Consider the following 16,854-nt stretch of genomic DNA (forward strand, 5'->3'; position numbering starts at 1 on the left):
AAACCCGCGCACCACAATGAAGAGTAGTCCCTGCTCGCCACAACTAGAGAAAGCCTGTGTGCAGCAACAAAGACCCAACACAGCCGCCTCCAAAAAAAAAAAAAAGAGTTCACTGGCCGTTTTATTGGATGAAATCAGTTTTGCTCTGTTGGTGTGAGTAAAGCCACATTGCAGTTGATTGAGAGGATGGGAGGTGAGGAAGAGAAGACAGGGAAGGTGGACTACTCTTGGGAAATTTTGATAAGAAAGGAGAAAAGAGGATAAGGGGCTTCAGGCATAGCTGGAGGACTTGCTTCTCACCTGTGAGCCTGATGGAAGTTATTTGCTTGGGTGTGATGGAGACATTTGGATGTGGAAAGGTAGGAAGTTTTAAGAATTCAGGCCAAATGGTCCCAGCATGTTTTTGATGGGGAAGGCAGGATTATTTGCTTGATGGGAAGGAGATAAATAGGGGGGTTTAAGTAGGGTGATAAAGGTTTGGAATGGAGGAGTTGAACAAGGACCAATAAAAGGATTATAAAATGCTGCTGGAGGCTCAGCAGAGGTTAGAAACACTACTGCCACTTTTTCTCCACTAGTTCATTCTCCTTCTTCACTCTGTCTTTAAGAAAACAAGGCTTATCATGTCAAGACCCTGCTTAAACCACTCTACCAACTCCCTCCCCTTGCCTTTTATAATCAGTAGAAACTCTTAGCCTTTGTTGACTTGACTCAAACTTCCTTCCCGGCCTCATCAATATTCTCCTCCCCATACTCCTGCCACAGAGATCTGTTATCTGATAACCCAGACTTCTTTAGAACTTAGCGTTTGTACACACTTTTTTTGCTGCTGAGAATATCCTTTCCCTATTCTTCACTAACGAACTCCTACTCATCCTTCAAGGCCCAACTGATACAGTGCCTCCCCTGTGAAACCTTTTTTGACTCATTCAGGCAGGGCGACTTCTTGTAATAGCATTGATCACATTGCACAGTAATGCCCAACCCAATCCCCACCCTCACTATCTTGGGAGATCCTAGTCTTTTCTGGGTTTATCTTAGGACATACTTAGCATAGTGCTAGTAGGAGCTACCATATTCCCAGGAGGAGCTCAACAAATGAATGAATTCCTCTTTGTCCTGCTTCTAAAAATCAAATGCTGTGTTATTCACATTTAATGTCGAGTGGGGTATTTTTCTTTTTGTCGTTATAACTCATGAGACATTGTTGATACTTTGTTGAAGAACTTTGCTCATTTAATTCTATTAATTGCTTATATACAAAATACCTTTCTACAATTCATTTTTCCTTAAAAATTCTTTCCTGCCCTGATGATGAGTCAGTAGCTGAAGTATTGGGAAGTGATTCTTTAAATATCTTTTAAATATCTATAATTATACTCGGCAAACCCACATACCCTTCTCTGACCCCATACTCTAAACTTTGGTTCTTTTCCTCCTGATTTTCAATTCAAGGAGGAAAATGTAAAATGACTGGGGGTGAAGATGGCAAAAAAGTGACCCAAAGTGAATTGCTCTCCTCCCCCAAATTTGTGTAAGATTTAAAGCTAGAAGAAATGTTAACAATTACCTAGCCTAAATCCTTCTTTAAAAAATTCCTTTTTTTTCTGGAAACAGGAACAGGAGTCATAAAAGTCTTAAGGTTGCACAGCAAATTAGTGGCAGTCCAACTAGAACCCATATTTCCTGAGTCTAAGACATGTTTTTTCTCTTACTTCATACTGACAACTCATGAAAAAATGCAGTTTTTAAAAAAAGCATATCAAATGCACTTTTGGATCTCTGCGAAATTCCATTTTCTCATATGTAAAGTAGGGATAATAATAGTAGTGACCTCATGGGTTTGTTGTGAGAATTAAATGAATTAAGGGATGCAAAATGCTGGGAATAGTACCTGCCCATAGTAAGTGCCTGGAGTCTAGTATTGTTTATTTTTATTTAAGGTCCAGAACATTACGCTCTTGATTACTAAGGAACTAATTTGCTCACTTTACATTACTTAAGTTTATTTAAATTAAAAAAAATTTTTTTGTTATTGAGTTCACGTGCAATATTATGTTTCAGGTGTACCACATAGTGATTCTATTAATTTTAAATGTTATACTCCATTTATAGTTGTTATAAAATATGGCTATATTCTCTGTGCTGTACAATATATCCTTGTAGCTTAATTATTTTATACATAGTAGTTTGTACCTCTTAATCCCCTACTCCTATATTGCCCTTCCCCCCTCCATCACTAGTTTGTTCTCTGTATCTGTGAGTCTGTTTCATTTCTGTTATATTCACTAGTTTGACCCCTCATATAACTGATATCATACAGTATTTGTTTTTCTCTGTCTAAATGCACTTAGCATAATACCCTCCAAATCCCATCCATGTTATTGCAAATGGCAAAATTTCATTCTTTTTTATGGTTGAGTAGTATTCCATTGACTATATTTATATACCACATCTTCTTTATCCATTTGTCTGTTGATGGACACTAAGGTTAATTCCATATCTTGGCTATTGTAAATAACGCTGCTATGAACATTGGGGTGCGTGTATCTTTTCAAATTAGTATTTTTGTTCTTTTCAGATATATACCCAGGAGTGGAATTGCTGGGTCATATGGTAGTTTTATTTCTCACTTGATTAATTTTAAAATTCCCAAAGTTATTTTGCCTCCCTTCCCCCCACCATTCAAACCATGCTACAGTTATGAAGACAGACTATGGGCTGTAGAATCCAGCTGACGCGGGTGTGTGGAATTAGGGTCTGTACTTCTTAGTTGTTGGATCCTGCATAACTCGCTTGACTTCTCTGAGCCTCAGTTCCTCAACTGTAGCATAGTTAAATAAAGTCTACTTTCCTTTCAAGAGTTGTTGTGAGGCTTAAATGGGAGGATACATGTGGAGTGTCCAGCCCTGTGTCAGTGTTTGGTCCCTCCTTTCCCCAGGGCCTCACACAGATGTCTGTAAATATCAACAGATGTATGAGCTATATTGAAATGTACTTCACTGATGTCAGATCTACAAGGGTTTATCTACAATAAAGCAATTCTAATGCGTTGGCCATGGGAAAATGTCTCAAGGTTAAAAGTAGGAAGGACCTGCTGCACATGGATGATTCTCGGCGTGCAGTTCTCCAAAGGGATGCTTGTCTTCAGATATACTGTAAAGCTTCTTTACCATCTTTGCTACATCCAAGTACAAGCTGTGCTATTATACACCCACATTTTTGAAAATATAAATTGGCTTACTTTTTATTTAAATCTGTTTTAGAAGGAAACTGTATATCACAACTTGCTCAGTGAGTGACTGCTTTTCCCCTGCCCCCAACATATCAACTTACAGATCCACAGGGTCTTTGTGATGTCACATGGTTAATGTCCTATGTCAGGACCAGATCTGAGGTCTTTTTGTGGCTGGAGCTCTCTCTTCTATCACTAAGCTGTGTGTGTGTGTGTGTGTGTGTGTGTGTGAAGATGGCATGATTAGATCTAGAGACCAGGAGTAGCAATTTGCACATAGATGTCTCAGCTGCAGATTTAACGTGCAAATTCGAGACCTTACCATTATATATCTCGGCCATTCCAATTACTTGCTTTCATTATTGAATAGATTACCTAGGAGGATTTATAGGGTATAAAAATGCTTTGTATGTAAAATTAATTCTCAATACACCTAAAACTTTATGATTAACTTCTGCTCCTTTGTGCTAAGCATTGCTCTCTCCATAGTTCTATTTTATAGCGTCAGTTGTCTTCTACAGATTAATATATTAAGTCATATAGCATTTCAGGATACACTTATTTGGACTGCATTTTCTTCCAGTGCAGAGAAAATATTGGTTTCTTAAAAAATTAATAGTTGAGGTGAGGGTTCCTGAGACCAACTGTATATGTTTGCCCAGGACTGGCCTATAGCTAAATGGCCTTTAATAGATGTGATTGGCTCAGATAAGGAAACAGCAATTGGGGAAGCATCTGAAGGGAAAGGTTATTTGCTGCTCACAGTGGCAAAGGGGTAGAGTAGCAAGCAGGGCCATGCTCTGAAAGCAAGCTAAAGGCAATAGTCATGCCAGGTTGTGCAAAGATGGCTTAGAGCTGACGGCAGGACAGGTTCTACAGAGTCAGAGCCGTGAGCCCAAAGTCTGTAAATCTAGACATAGGGACTCAAAAGACTGTCTACCTAGCCCCAAGTAAGAAGGCTTATGGTGAAATGTCCATATGTGTATGTGTAACAGACCCTTGCCAATGAGAAGCTGGTCACAGCGTGTGTCCAGGAGAGCTGGACCTGCATCTCCACATTTAGCTCCCACGTTACCAGCAGGCTTGAGTTCTTTGTTCATACCATTAAGGTTGCATACCATTTCATCTGCCACGTTTACTTACTTAGTCTACCCATTTCAGCTTCATTGTCCTCCATTCCCTTATCCCTACCCAAGTCCCATCTACCACCCCCAATACAATCGTCTTCCATTGAAAGTCACAGGAACTTCTGGTAATTTGGTCTGAGCCAATGAAAGAGCTGGTCAGTTGCTGCCTATTTTTCATGATCAACGTGTCTAAATTCTTCAGTCCTTTCCTGGGAAGGGCTGAGTGGCTATCTATCTTTTGCCCCTACCCTTTGTAGTGTGTGAGTGCTGGTTCTCGGAAGCAGGGGCCATCTCTTTAGCTTGCCCAGCCCATAACCTTGTTGGCTGCCTTCTCCCCGGCTTTCTGGATGACGTTGTCCCTCCCTTCATCTCTGTGGGAATCCCAGCTCTGGAGGAAGAGACTGGGCAGGAGGCAGGGTCCCTTCAGCAAACACTGAATATGAGTCTTCAAGTCTGATGACCTTTCCATTTGTTGTCTGTTTCTATGGTCACAGCCGGGTCTCAGGATGGGAAAGAGCCCTCCACACATAGTGAATCACTACGCCACTCCTCCTTAACAACTTCCACTGCCTTCCTGTTGCTTGCAGGGTAAGTGGTATGGGAGACGCTCTGCACACTAGCTTTGAGCTCACTTTTCTCCTCCTCCTGTCATTCCCTCCTAAGACTTCATTCCAACGCATACGGGGTTTCTTCGTCTCTCAAGACCTAGTTCAAACACCACCTCCCTTGGAAGCCTTCTCAGACTTTGCTGATATGGAGGTAGCCCTCCTTCCTCTGGGCTCTCACGGCACTGTGTGTTCACCTGAGCTCAGGCACTTTGCACACGGTACTGTAATTATTAGTTTATATATTGGTTATTCCCACCCTTCCTTGCCCTAGACTGTGAGCTTCTTACGGACTGGTGTGAGCCTTATTCATTTGAGTGTAATCAGAGCCTGAGTTCCATACCTGGCTCTCAGCAGGTGCTCAGAAAATGTTAACTGAATGAATGCAGGAAAAGGGGAAGAGAATTGGTCTTCTGTTAATTTATTGAGCAAAATACAGTAGGAAGATTCAATGAGGCACTGATCCAGTAAAGAGAGCAACGGTGCTTTAATGAAACTTCTTTCAAATCTGTGAACACGTTAGCTATGAAGTAAATGCTTTTATTCTTTCTGCAGAACAGATTTCCAAACAATGATCACAATGTTTAGGTTAATAAGATGCTGGACAGATGAGTAGTCAAAGGATGTTATGAAACAACAATCCCATCAACTATATATCAAATGCAAATTTACTGAGACATCAAGAGAATGTATGTTTATAGTTACATGGCTATAAACAAGACATTATTACAGTAATCAAGTCCATAAAACTAGAAAAAAAAAGCCATATAACAAAAAGGCCTTTCATAAGCTATTAAATGAGCACACACAATAGACAAACGAGTTCTATATTTGAAGCAGCATATAGCACCAACATGTTGGCAGGACCAGTAGAGGGGTAGTAGGCTGCTGGATGGAACAGGGGGATCTTAGCCATCATCTACTTCAAGGCCCATTTTACAGATGGTGAAATGGAGGCCCAGAGAGATGGAGTGCCTTGTTCAAAGTCACACAACACAGGGACACAGGATTGGCTAGACAACGAACGATCCAGGCCACCCAGCTCTAGGTAAGTGTTAATTTAACATACAGATACTTCTACTTGATTCAATGTATTTTTTTCCTATTAACAGATCTACCATAAAAAGTCAATACAAGTCCTAACACACTCTGGTATTACGTTTATTGAGAAAGGACTGACATGTACTATGATTTACTTCTTGGGACTACATAGCTGTTAAAATTCAGAGTTATCACTCAGATGACACTCTCTTAGGTGCAAACTGACTGAGAAGAAGGAATCTGAAGGGAAAGTTTGGCACATCCTGCACTACCTAAACTAACTTATGCCTAAAAATTACTAAATTGTTGGTATAATTTTTTTTTTCTGATAGTTGAAAGATTAGTAAAGCACAAAAGTAGTCCCAATAGAGAGAAAGCAAATCAGGTCTTTCCTTTAAAGGGTAAGTATGGCACTTTTCATTTTAATAATAAGGTAAAGAAATGTAAAAACCTGATTCTTATTTAGGAAAAAACCTATAGCTTGTGAACCACCTGGTATAGAAAGTGTTTCTCTATTTAAAAAAAAGTGTTTCTGTAAAATACTTTGCGGTCATGAAATTCTGTCTAGCATATCTTGCCATGGTCCTGAGGCCTCAATTGGACAGATTTATGATGCACTAATGAAGATATAAGAATGGAAAAAGAGATCACTGTTAACAGAAGCAGCACTAAAGACAAAGTATAGTGAACATATTTAAATAGCTTCATAGATATGAAGGCAAGAAGTTGCATGCACATAAGTGATTAGGTGTGTCATTATAGTGGTAGTTGGAAAAAGTAACACACACTGGGCATTTGTCTATCATCATCAAAAACCAGTTGCTGCCGAATAGTTAAACTGTGGCTTTACAAGTAGAATAAAGCCTGATAAATAAAAGTGACTTCTGCATATTATATATATGTATACATATATTATATTTTTCTCACACAGATGTCTAGTTATAAGTAAATCAACATTTAGCTACAATTTTTCTCCCCCTTGGGTCCAGCATCAAAGGATTTGATATCACTTTTCTTAAACATACCCTACACCTGGTTAGGAAGTTACATGATTTTCATACTTGTAGCCTTTATGATATCTGGCCAGCAAAAATAAAAATGAAATCTCCTGGGACCTCAAGTCCATTCCTTACCACTACAGGCATGTTAACAAATATATAGCAAACCATACTTGTTTTCTGTTAGGTAAAAGAACATGTTTTAGTACTAAAGAATAAACTATGCTTGCTACCAAAAATGTGTACATAGCAGTATAATAAAAGTAATTTCATGAAAATATTTTGTAACAAGCTACATTATAAATATTTAAAGAAACATGGTAAAAATCAGAGTGAAAATAAGATTAGTGTTCTGAAACTATCAGTAGAAAAATATACTTATTAAAAAAAAGAATGTCTCATTAAGTGAAGCTGTAAATGTAAAGTTGTCTTATTAATGTACATTTCAAATATCACCTTTTGAAAGGAAAAACCGTTCTCTCTCCAACAGGTGCCTATAATTTACTTGGAAACTGGGCGTTTCGCAGAACTAAGGGTAGATGACAAGAGGGTAACAGTGGTGGCGTGATTTCCACATGGTCCTGGAAGAGTGAGGGCCGTTCACAATGCTGAACAGGCAGGTGACTTGGGGAAATACGGAATATATTTGAGCAGTTTGGAAACAGTACTGCATTTGTTCACCCACAATTAGCATAATACTCAAAGTTCAGACATTAGATTTTAAAAGGGGCTTGCACTGCAGGGCGAGACTGTACAGAACTAGGGAAAACCGTTGTAAATAATTCCTTCTTGGGGAGGAATCCTTTTTGAGAATATTTTAAATCGTTCATTAATAGTTGTTTTTAATGAACTGAAGCTGAATTAAAATATCAAAGGTCTAGTGTATGGTTTGGGCCCACAAACAAGCATTTAAAAAGACCCTCTCTTCCTCTTTGATAAAGTTAACATACCCTCTGGCCACAGGAGATGCCTTCTTTTGGCATCCCCACTGGAAATTCTGAGGATGTGTGGCAGCGCCATCATGCCCAGAGGAAAATCAAGGAGCCCAACAACACCCAGCTGCTGGAACCGTGGGCCCAGGTAGCGAACCACTGAATCCCAGCCTCTCTCAGATGGTGTGAGGACAAGCTAGGGATGACGCTGACGCTGCAGATATTTGAAAAGAGCTTAAGTAAGTAAGTGTCTGATACCTTTACGTTCTTTTTGTATGTATGTTTCTTCCCCATCATGATCTGCCCACTTGGGGCTGGGAGGTGAACATGACCTCTGAGGACATGTTCTGGTGGCAGAGGAAAGATGGAGGGGAGGCAGAGAAAGTGAGCTAAATCACAAAGTTGGGCCAAGGAGAGCAGCTGTTTTTCACGCATTCCTGCTCCTCTCTTGGCCGGGCTCACGGATGCTCTGTCTCGCTCCCAGCGTTAGAGTGGAAATTTCAGAGGTGTCTGTCTGTCTACCCCTGCTCCAGAGAACGTGAGCCCCGGGGCACAGCTGCCCAGGGTACTCCCCAAGGGCCTCCTCCCCTTTTCTAGATGCAGGATCACTGAAGCCCGAAAGCCCTTGGTGAACTAATACTCATATCATAAAAGGGCTTTTCGTTCAGTTTTTAAATTTTAATTGGCACAGTTTACTGTAGCCTAAGAGGTCAGCAAGATTTCAAGAGGAGAGAGATGACTTCATTACTCAATTACAATGAATGCAGTCTTTAGGGTGTTCTTTTTGTACAATAACTATAAGAAAAGAATTTAATTCTACCCCCACACAGCTCAAGATAAAGGTATAACTTCTGGAGTTGAACTGATGGTCTGGAGAGAGAGACATTTTAATAGGGAAATAAGCTTTGAGATGTGTATATACAAACACACATATATATACACAAAACACTCCTCACCCACATATACTGTACAGATTGGCATAACCCTATTAAGAACATACTATGATAGAAAGGCTTTAGGACAGGTTATTCTTGGCATTTTAATCGAGACGAGTCCTTAGGTAATTTAGGTCTTAACTGGATCATTCACATATTTGTTTTTTTAAAAGGCCAGACCAACTTTCCTTCAGCAGTAACCCAATATGACACCAGAGTTAACAAATGGAAAACAAGATTGTTATTCTGTATTAATTCACTAAAGGGCATTTTAGAGAAAGGACAACTTGGAAAACAAAGACTTCCGAGTCCATGATTCCAAGTTAAGAGCATTTTAGTTATTAGCAGTGGTTACCGAATAAGCCGAAGGTAAATCTTTTCAAGGAGCTGCTCATCGTTTGCTTTGTTGAGAAGAGGGGAGGAACCACTTCACTACTCCTCTATAAGATGATGCAGGTCTTTTTATCCTTGAAAGGGTTTTCTGAAGTTGGTATCCCCATCAGCAGAGGGTCATTCCTCGCATGTTCCTCGCAGTAGGACATGAGGTCCGCTGATGCTTTTGAAACCTGGTGTGTAGACAGACCAAAGCAAACAAAGGAAATATTTACAGGATACAACGAGAGATGATCACACTAAGTGAAGTAAGTCAGACAGACACATACCATATGATATCACTTATATGTGGAATCTAAAATATGGCACAAATGAACCTATGTACAAAACAAACAGACTCAGACATAGGGAACAGACTTGTGGTTGTCAAGGGGGAGCGGGGGAGGGAGAGGGATGGACTGAGAGTTTGGGGTTGGTAGATGTAAACTACTCTATATAGGCTGGATAAACGACAAGATCCTACTGTATAGCACAGGGGACTGTATTCAGTATCCTGTGATAAACCATAATGGAAAAGAATATATAAAAAAAGAATGTCTATAGGTGTATCACTGAGTCACTTCGCTGTAGAGCAGAGATTGGCACAAAATTGTAAATCAACTATGCTTCAATAAAAAAAATTTTTTTAAAAAATTTACAAACTTGAAAGGTATTTGAATGCTAACCCACTGGGTGGAAGACTGTTGGAGAATAGGATAACCGAAGTATCACTCCCAGATTGTTACTTAAAGAGGGAAAAGTACTTCTAAATGGAGAAATCTGGCAGATAAGGCCTTCCTTAACCAAGTGATCAAACTGACATCAGATGTCTCTTGGAGTGAGGGCAGACGACTTGCCACCAGCCAGCTAGTATTTCTGCCCAAACTTTTAGCCTGAATTTGATCGTCAGCAAACAATCCCATCTAAAGTGAGGGCCATTCTGAGAAGTGAGTGGCCTGGAATCTTCGAAACTGGACTACGTGTGAGATACTATTAGCAGCTGATCCTGAATTAATCATTGTACTGTGGTTACGTAGAAGAATGCCCCTAATACTCACTTAGGTGACAGATGGTGAAGTATTAGGGGTGAAGCGTCACAATGTTTGCAAATAACTTTCAACAAATTTAAAGAAAAAATTATGTCAGTTTTGTGAGTATGTGTGTGTAGAGACAGAAAACAAGTGTGGTAAAATGCTAATTAATTGGTGAATCTTGGTAAACAGTATATGGGTGTTTGTTGTTACGACTCTTCCACAGGTTTGAAATTTCTCAAAATAAAAAGTTGGTGGGGGGAGGGAGGGGAAAAAGAAAGTGTCTGTGATTCAAAGGAAGGTTGTATCTAGTTTCTATCCAATAACAAATCGATTAGGACTGCAGAACAGAGTTAAAGAACCGAATTATGGGCTCGGAGCCAAAACTCAGACTAGAGCCAAATTCTAGTAGAGCTTGAAGATTTACTGTTAAAGATTGGGCTTGGGGGAATAAAAAGAGGACAAAGCCAGCATGGAAGATGCAGTACCTTACTGTGGCATGAGTTAAAAATGGAAATACCACACCCTGTTCAGAAGTCTGGGTGGGAGACCCGTTAGGATAATCAGATCAGTGTCCTCAGGCCAGGGGCACAGGCAGCCTCTGTTTGAAGACAGGTGACTATCTCTAGGCCAGAGGAATTTATCAGGTGACGGCTTCAGTATCTAGGAACGGCCATTACTCACAACATTCCAAGGCACTCACCGCCTAGCCCTCTCTGGGGGTCTGGGGAAAAAAGACTTCAAAGTCAGGTGACCCAAACAACTGCCTTCTGGTTTCCTCCAGATCTCAACTAAGGCTGGCGATACTTACCCTGGGTTGCAGACTGTGGTCGTCAAAGTCCGCACACACTGAAAAACCCACCTTCTCCTAAAAAGGACACCTGGTTGTTGACTTGTTACACGAGGCCACCTTGGCTGCACCGATAACGCTAGAACACTTCATACATTCCAGAGGGAGGACGAGGGTGTTATAAAGTCCAGCTGGAACCCCTGTCCCGAGGGAGAACCCAGTGACAGAGGGCTCGACCATGTGCGCTCAGGGAAGGACCGGTCCCCAGGAAATCCTGTCACGGGCTTTAGGTTTTCTGTCCACACAGCCTCACTCAGACACTCTGGCTCGCCAGTGCTATGTTGAAATGAGAGTGAAGATTCGGAGACTCTCAGCTGGCTCGGGGAAATCCTGGCACCTGGTCCAATACATGGCATCCCCACCTTCTCAGAAACGTGGCCCGGCCTTGGGAGGGCAGAGGAGCCGGTCAGAACACACGTCTGACCCACTCAAGGCTCTACCTTTATTCTTTCAATGGAGGCTTTCCATTCTCAACTGCTGCACAGTCCTCCTCGCCTGGGCGATGTTGTTGGTGCTGGCCGTCTTGCTCGACATCTTCAGTTACGGTTTTTCACCTGAAATCTGAAGGAACTTTTTTTTTCAAAGGTGAAGAACAGTCATCTTTAAGTTGCTTAGACATTCATAATGCTTTGAGGGGGAAAAGGATGCACTCCCGGTCACCACAGCCTCTTGGAGGTGCTACCACAAAGCCCCCTCAGCAATGGGAGGGGCGGGCCTCAGTTTCTAAGCTTGTAATCCTTTTGAGCACCTTCGTGAATCTTTTCTGCAGAAACCCAGTACCAGTAGTTTAATCCACGCGCCCCATATACAGCATAAAGTAGCGTTTTCTAAGGGGAAACAAACACAAACATCTGTGGTAGTTACCAGGCCTCCGGCCAACGTGGGCCATGTTCCACGTGCAGGTTAACATTACTGCCCTGTACGTTAATAGGAGGTTTGATTTCATTTCGTTTTGGCTCTCTTACCCAAACTATCTACACTGATACAAATCCTGGCAACAGAAAAGGGCAGAAGAGAGTGCTTCTGGAGAAGTCTGCACAAGGGTGCATTTTAGGTGCTATCAAGATTGCAGTCGTTTGGAGAATGTTAGGCAGATAAGGAAGCCTTTATTTCAGGAAAAAAAGTGGGAACCTTTCGGCTGAAAGACTCTCAATGACAGATCCACAGCAAAAGTCACATGGGATACAGCCTCAAGCCTGAAATATTTAATGGAACTACATCAGCACCTCCCCCCTTGCCCCACCCCTTTGACCTCTCTGGCTTCATCCTGGGGCCAGGGCACTGGCTAATCCCACACCCCCATCACATGTTTGTGGGGCCTGCCCTCTGCCTCTCTCTCCCGGTGAAAAGCAAGGAACATCCCGGACCTTGAGCTTCGACCGGTCTAGTTGCCCAATGGCACAGTCCAAGGGGAAGGCAGGCTGGGGAAAAAAGCATTGCCTGGTGCCCCTGCCATATATGGCTAAGTTCTCTCTTGGCGCGGTGGCATTGGAAGACATCGCAGAGCTGGCAGCGCCGGCAGTTTTATGAGTCAGAGCAGGTGGACAGTAGGTGTGCCTCGCCGGCGCTATGCAAGGGCTCAGCAAAGTCTGAGGGCACCGTGGCGCCAGCAGCAAACGCAGGCTGACTCAACCTTCTGGAGGGGCTGCAGGTGCACAAGGCATATCTGCCGTAAGGCTTACACTAGAACAGGCTGCCGAAACAGCACCCACAGCTCCTGCGGGGTCCCCCGGGTTCTACCGCACTCAGAATGCTTCCGATGGCTGAGTTCAAGGACTTGGGTAGGCTTGTAACTTCTGAAGTCAGAGGCAGCTTTGGGTCAAATGCCCAAATAAAACTGTGCTTTTAACCGCGTGCAGAACTTTGAAATCCAGCTAATTAGCAAGCTTCATGTTCCTGGTTTGGACCCTACCTCTTCCAGTTACTTAACCTCTATGAGCCCATGTTTCTCATTTGTAATATAGGGATACTATTGTTTTTGAGGATTCAATTCACTGGTGCACATGCAGCGTTTAGCATAGGACCAAGGCACGCCATACACAGCAGCTGCTATTGTATTTATCCTTGGGGGTCACACCCAGCACAATGAATGGGAATCCCCTGTGCACCTGTCTGCCTCCCCCCCGGACAATGGGCCTCCAAGCGTTTTGACCGACTGGTCTGGGGGTGCTATGGGCATGGGCCCCAGGCAATTCTGCTGCACTCTGGTGTCAGGGCAGAATAGAATGGCTGGAAACAGCCCACTAAGGATTCCCCTAGCATAAGGGAGCCCAAGCCGTGCAGGAACCTGGGAGGAGCCTTCGTGAGGCAGGGCACGGTGGCCTTGCCTTGGGCCGACCTGGTTACACACACTTCCGACAAGCTGCCTCTTCCTCAGATTCCTGGGGCACTCATCCTGCCCCACCCAAAGGAGAGGCTGAGGGTCTCCTCCCGGTGACTTTGCACACACCCAGCGGTCTGGCCCAGCCCTTCTGTGCTCCCAGCAAGCACCTGTTAACAGAGCCTTTGAAATGGGTCTAAGGCAGCAGGCAGCCTTTCTGCGAACAGTTTGAAGTGCCCTGATTCACAGCGCGCTGGTCCTCGTTTTGTTCCCTGTAGCACATTAAACTGGGCTCCCCTGCCAGCTGGCACCGGTTCTGAGGATTGGCCCCCAGCCTTCAGAGTGCGAACGTGACACCCTTTCTGAGTTGCCTGTGGTTTCCAGGCTGCACCCTTAGGACTTTCTAATGTTCCCTTTGCAGGAAATAACGCCAAGCAGTCTCTTCTTCTCAACTCTAGGGCATAAAGTTTCCAAGGCCTGGGCAAGTTTTCCTGTAACTGCAGAACATTTCACACACGTTTCAGGACTGGGTCAGCCATGGCTCCTCCCACCCACACGGCTGTAAGCAAATAGTCCACAATTAGGCTTTAGTTATAAAATGCTTGGGTAGGTCCTCCTAAAATTGGTGAGAAACTCTGCATCTGGTACACGGACGACTTACTTCCTGACTGTATTATAGTCACGATTATAAACAGCCAGTGGTTCACAGTTCATGCTTGCCAGCTTGGGGCTCTTACAGCTTTCCCCGCTTCTGACATCTGTGTTCTGACCTGCTCCTTCACAGACAGCCCTCTCCCTATCCCTCAGATAGCTTCCTGCTCCCTTCTCCTGGGGATCCCTCTAGAAAAAGTTGTACACTGGGCCACTGGTAAAGAACATAATTTCTTTACCATAAGTCAAATCAAAATTATGTCATTTTAACCTAAGGAGCCTCTGCAAGGAACTCGGTGGGCTGAGCTGCCTCTCGTGTATGAAAGCAGGGTCACGGCTGCTTGATGTCTGAGCGGTGGGGTGGTGTTTACAGGAGCAGGAGGTCTCGCTGAGGACGTCCTCCCCACTTGCAGCTGCTCTGCATTGCCTCAACGGCTGGGCTGGGGCAGAACCAGACCGAGAGGCTGGGACACAAACATCTCTGAGCATCTCTGCACCCTCAGAGGGTGTCTTTGGTCTTCCCTCAATGCACGGGTGTCTGGCTGTTTGTCTGTGCTACTACTTGGATAAAAAACTTGCTTTATTCTTACTCCAAAAATAGCTTCCAAGACAAACAGCACCCGATGTATAGAACCTTAGAGCACACACATACTGTCATCTGCATTCATCTGTGAAGCCTCACTCTCAGCCTGAAAGGTATATTACTTTTTCATCTCGTTTTATAGATGAGGCAACCAAAATTAGAAAAACTTGCTCCAAGTTAATCCAGCTCACAGCCTTGAACTAGCTTTTGAGCCTCTCCACCCCAGAAGCCACACTTCCTATTGTATCAAGGAAAGGATGCAATTCCAATTAATTTGATTCGCAAATACTCTGGACATCACTGAACAGTCTACAATGTGGTTCTCATCAAGGGCGACCTTGACACTCCATGACCTAGAGTTGTGGCCTTGCTGATGGCTTCACGTTTGTGCAACACCTCTTCTGGTGCAGAAGGCATCTGCTTGTCTGTCTAGTGCCCTGGAAGACAGGTCTCCCCTCTCATATCCATAAGCTAAGTGAGAATGTTCTCACTGTGGCTATTAGGCAAGGACTGAGGTCAACTTCTGGCGTCACTGGATAACCCACCCAGAAGGGCCCAGGCCTGTGCCTGCCTGTGCAGACACCCAGGTTTGATAAAACTCTGGCTATTGCTTCTGCAGTCGTTTCCACTTTTACATGTGGCCGAGAGATTTGAATAAACGTAAGTAGTATTTAGCTATTCAAATACTTTGCATTGGTTTTAATGCTATTATTCATCTGAATTCTCAGCTTCCTAGAAATTCCTAGGAACAAGGTGTCACATTAGGGAAATGTGGGCATTCTAATCTTTGTCTAGAGGGGCCTGAAGCAGGGAGAGGAGGGTGGGGATGGAAAGTGTGTCACAGAGTACACTCTGGGAGGAAGGCACCAGGAAGCCCCAGGATCTGAATCACAAGTCATCATGGCCTGGCCAGTAACTGAATCACTGGAGTGAAGCCAACTTTCTGAGCAAACACACCCCTTGTGGCTGTAATAAAAGAGCAGGATGCAAAAAAAAAAAAAAAAAAAAAAAAAGACAGCAGGCTACCACTTACCCTCTGATCCTGCCTTCAACTATCAATATCTTACCCCAGCTCTCTGCTCCTCATCTGCTAAAGGGGACGGCAATCTATCTCACAGGCTTGTTGGGAGGACAAACAGGAGCACCTAGCACTAATGCACCTGGAACACACAGCCGTTTAAGTGCTGGGCCCCTAGGCTTGTTAATAAGATGAAAACCACGTGTTCAGTGGGAAACAAGGGAAAAATTCAGACAGTAAAAGAAGAGTTTCAAGGTAATGTGATCAGGTAGCAACATCTACTGATACGGTCTTGGAAGGAGTTCAGGGAGTGGACAGTCAGGCCCCCCAGGAACTGGTTTTCTATTTTCATGAACACTTATTATTTTCTATCAGAGCCTGCAGGCTGAATCCAGACTGCAGATGTGTTTGGTTGGGTCCCACAGAGGGTTAACTAAATTGTGTGTGTGTGTGTGTGAGAGAGAGAGTGAGAGACAGTGAGAGAGAGAGAGAGAGAGAGAGAGAGAGAGAGTGAGAGAGAGAGAATGCGTGTTTTTTTTTTTTTGAGAGCTCTCATATGTATCACTAATATTTTATTCTAAAACAAGATACCAATCAAATTGTGTGTGTGTTTTAACTTTAACTGTCAACACTTGAAGAGATTTCTCCTTAAAAAGAAAAATCAGAAAATCTTACACAGGTGGGCTGGATCTGAGTAGAGGCATGCCTGCCAGCCCCTCTATTGGAACTTGTGGCACAGCCTTTACACTGTGCCTCGGATATTTAGTTCCTGGGACATGCTCAAGGATTAGGCCAGGGGACTTGGACTCATCCCTGTCCCCGCCCCTTCCTACCTTTGGCGCCCTGCGCGGGACCTGTAGCCTATCTCAGCCTCCGCTTTCTCATGGGAAAAATGGGGATAATAATACTTTTCTATCTCCAAGGACTGTTAAGGCATCAGATAAAATAAGCATGTGAGTGTAGTAAACACAGAGGACACTCCTGCTGAGCATTTAGTAGCTGCATCCCCTGATCACAGCCCATGGGAAGTCCTCCGAGCACCCGCAGGCCCTGACGTTCTCCCCTCCTCCTGCTGTACCTCGCTAGTGCAGGGTGGGAAAGTAAACTAGCTCTCCCAGTGTAACCAGCTGAATTGTATCCCCCCAGAATTCACAAG

At 43.4% G+C, this 16,854-nt stretch overlaps 1 protein-coding gene across 1 annotated transcript in view; it reads right to left on the minus strand.

Annotated features, from left to right (window-relative positions):
- Positions 1-5,435: 5,435 nt before the first annotated feature.
- The window catches only part of GNG12 (G protein subunit gamma 12), a 126,326-nt gene continuing 114,907 nt past the window's right edge, over positions 5,436-16,854 (minus strand). Inside the window, 3 exon segments of the mRNA XM_036861346.1 lie at positions 5,436-9,439; positions 11,567-11,587; positions 11,589-11,687. Coding sequence (XP_036717241.1) covers positions 9,314-9,439; positions 11,567-11,587; positions 11,589-11,660 — 219 coding nt within the window. The 5' untranslated portion in view covers positions 11,661-11,687 and the 3' untranslated portion in view covers positions 5,436-9,313.

This window comes from Balaenoptera musculus, chromosome 1 (genome assembly GCF_009873245.2).
Source record: "Balaenoptera musculus isolate JJ_BM4_2016_0621 chromosome 1, mBalMus1.pri.v3, whole genome shotgun sequence".
NCBI lineage: Eukaryota > Metazoa > Chordata > Mammalia > Artiodactyla > Balaenopteridae > Balaenoptera > Balaenoptera musculus.